This window comes from Lactuca serriola, chromosome 9, assembly GCF_051521515.1.
Source record: "Lactuca serriola cultivar US96UC23 chromosome 9, Lser_US96UC23_V15, whole genome shotgun sequence".
NCBI classification, from domain to species: Eukaryota; Viridiplantae; Streptophyta; class Magnoliopsida; order Asterales; family Asteraceae; genus Lactuca; species Lactuca serriola.
In genome coordinates this window covers 200,336,343-200,338,814 of record NC_136416.1, presented here as the reverse complement: position 1 = coordinate 200,338,814, position 2,472 = coordinate 200,336,343, and the positions used below count along the sequence as shown (strand labels likewise).

Sequence of the window (2,472 nt, the reverse complement as noted above, 5' to 3'; positions counted from 1 at the left end):
TGTAAACAATGCTAGTTTAGTTTGATGCTGGTTTATATTGGGAATTTCGATACTATTGTTCACCCATACATTACACCTCCTTTTTTATCCTATGACCATACGAGATCAAACTAAGTGTAGTTGTCGTTGTTGCAGAGGCGATGGCCTTAATGTAAACTTCTAAAAATGTGATATTTATACTTTTAACTTTTTTTCTTGAGCTTTTTATTGTTTTAGTCCCTATTGTAGTTTTTAAGAGGCATGGAGTGCATGCAACTATTTGGAACATAGATGAAAAGAAGACATTTGTTAATGGAATTTCGCACATTATAAGTTGCCGAAGCTATAAAACAATAAAAAGCCTAATTCATACACTTAGACTTTACCTCTAGATATGCATCTTAAGTTATGATATTTACATAGAACAGATAAGCTATAATTTGTTTAGTGTAACACCCATAGTTTACGTTTACAATATCAAGCTAGTGTATCGTCACATATAAGCTTAACACAAAGTTACAAACACAAATATGTATACATACAACTTAATAGGCACCAAGAATCAAAGGCAAATCAACCTCATCACACCACTCCACACACCGTGTTTCGAAATATGAGCTCTTTATCTCATTCGGGAAATAAGTTACCCAAATTTGACCACCAATCCTCCACTTCAACACACTCCCTTCCATTTCCTTGTGTAATCTCCATTTCACCCCTTCTAACCCTTCACCAAATACCCAATTTCCTGATTTAGTAAACGACCTATTTGCACCTGTGTATCGTTTCTGAAAGCTTTGACCAACTTGATCACCATCCCCATCGCCAGCATTTGGCTGCCACATGGACATCTCTACACCTGTTACGTTGTCACATAATGTTGCGTCCAAGATAGCCACATGTCCATCAGAATCTTGGTCCCATCTCCATGTCCTCGCCTTTGTCCTTGTTGTGGTCCTCGTCATCGTCTTCATCTTAGGAACTTTGGTTTTCCCAAAACTACTCTTCAATATCTTTTGTGTTTCAGTCTCTTTCTCAATATTATCCGTGGATTTCCCCAAGGTCAAACTGGTTACATAACTTGCCCCAGCTTCTGGCCCGATCCAAACCCGGATTCTACTTGGAAAATGTCTCTCATGCATGTAAGGGTTTTCATCATTCTTGTTGAACCCTAGTTTTGCCATGTGGATTCGTATGTTGTCGACACGTGCGTTAACCAGAATGAAATTTTCTTTTACTTCAACTGAATATTCTAATTGGATGACCGCCTCAATCTGCTGGTGGGCCAGTGCGTATTTTAGTACAGACTCCTTTGCTTCAAATACAGGATACCCATTGTTTACCCGGTTGGAGCGGCAGCGCGTCATTGCCATCAGCGGCGCGTACCCTTTTAAGATCCACAACCCATGAGTCTCCGCCGCATAGGAGAATCCAAGGTTATTGTAAGACGGCGTTAGCAACTGTAAACCTATGCCTGACTCTCTTAACATTAACCATTTTGTCAACATGTACCCGAACGTGCGCATGATAGAGAGCTCCACGTCGATGCCGGCAGAAACAAAGAAAGACCGCAGCACCGGCGTCGGGTTAGAGGAAAAGGCTTCGAGATTGGGAGCAAGCATGGAGTTGAAATAAAGAGACCCCACTTCCGACGGCGCGTCACAGGCACACAACCAGAACAGCCTCGCGAGGAACATGAGATTGAAAAAGGGTGAAAACGATTCAGGTGAGTGAGAGTCGAGGATCCAAGAAACCGATTCGGGTTTGAGCTTCTGAAGCTGAGAACGCGGGCATGCGGTGGTGATGCTATCATGAGCAGTAGGTGAACGGGAGATAATTTCTTGGATGAGTTGGAGTACAAGAGGCAAGAACGGGTTGTCTGAGTTCACCTGACACGTGTCAGAAACCCAGAGAGCCTTTTCTTCATAAGAAATGTAAAAGGTGAATGCCAATAGATCGGAGTTGGAGGAGAATTTTCTTCTTGCTTTGAGTTGAAGAGTTTTGTTGAGTTCAGTAGGTGTTGAACTCCCCAAGTGGAAGGTGAGTTCAGAAGTGGAATCGGGTGACCACTCGTCGGAGTTTGGCAACTCACAGATCCATGACCATAAGTCCATTTTCATCAAAACTTAGAGATGTTTGAAGGGTTTTTGTTGAAGGTTGGGGTTGGAAGTGTACTATAGTATGTAGGGGGAAAGAAGTCTTATAAGGTAAATGAGTGACTGAAATTGGGATAACCTGGATGTGATTATGGCCGCAGAAGGAGGTGGTTTTGAGTGGCTTGTTTTTGTTTTGGTTTTGTCAGTCTCTTCTGCATTAATGGCTGCTATGTGGATTTTTCTTACTTCACCCTCAAGAAGTCCAGGTCAAGTATTTTGTTTCCCATCATTTTTTAATAAAACTGTCGTAGTGTAGTTGAGATACATTATTATCTTTACAAATCGTATGCATAATATTTTTTTGACATTTAACAAATATATTAACCCTTTTATGTGA

General features: G+C 41.2%; 1 protein-coding gene across 1 annotated transcript; it reads right to left on the bottom strand.

Moving 5' to 3' along the window:
• Positions 1-393: 393 nt before the first annotated feature.
• Positions 394-2,234, bottom strand: LOC145073480 (uncharacterized). Its single transcript, XM_079020031.1, has one exon. The coding sequence runs from the start codon at positions 2,097-2,099 to the stop codon at positions 525-527; it is 1,575 nt and encodes a 524-aa protein (XP_078876157.1). The 5' UTR covers positions 2,100-2,234; the 3' UTR covers positions 394-524.
• Positions 2,235-2,472: the final 238 nt, after the last annotated feature.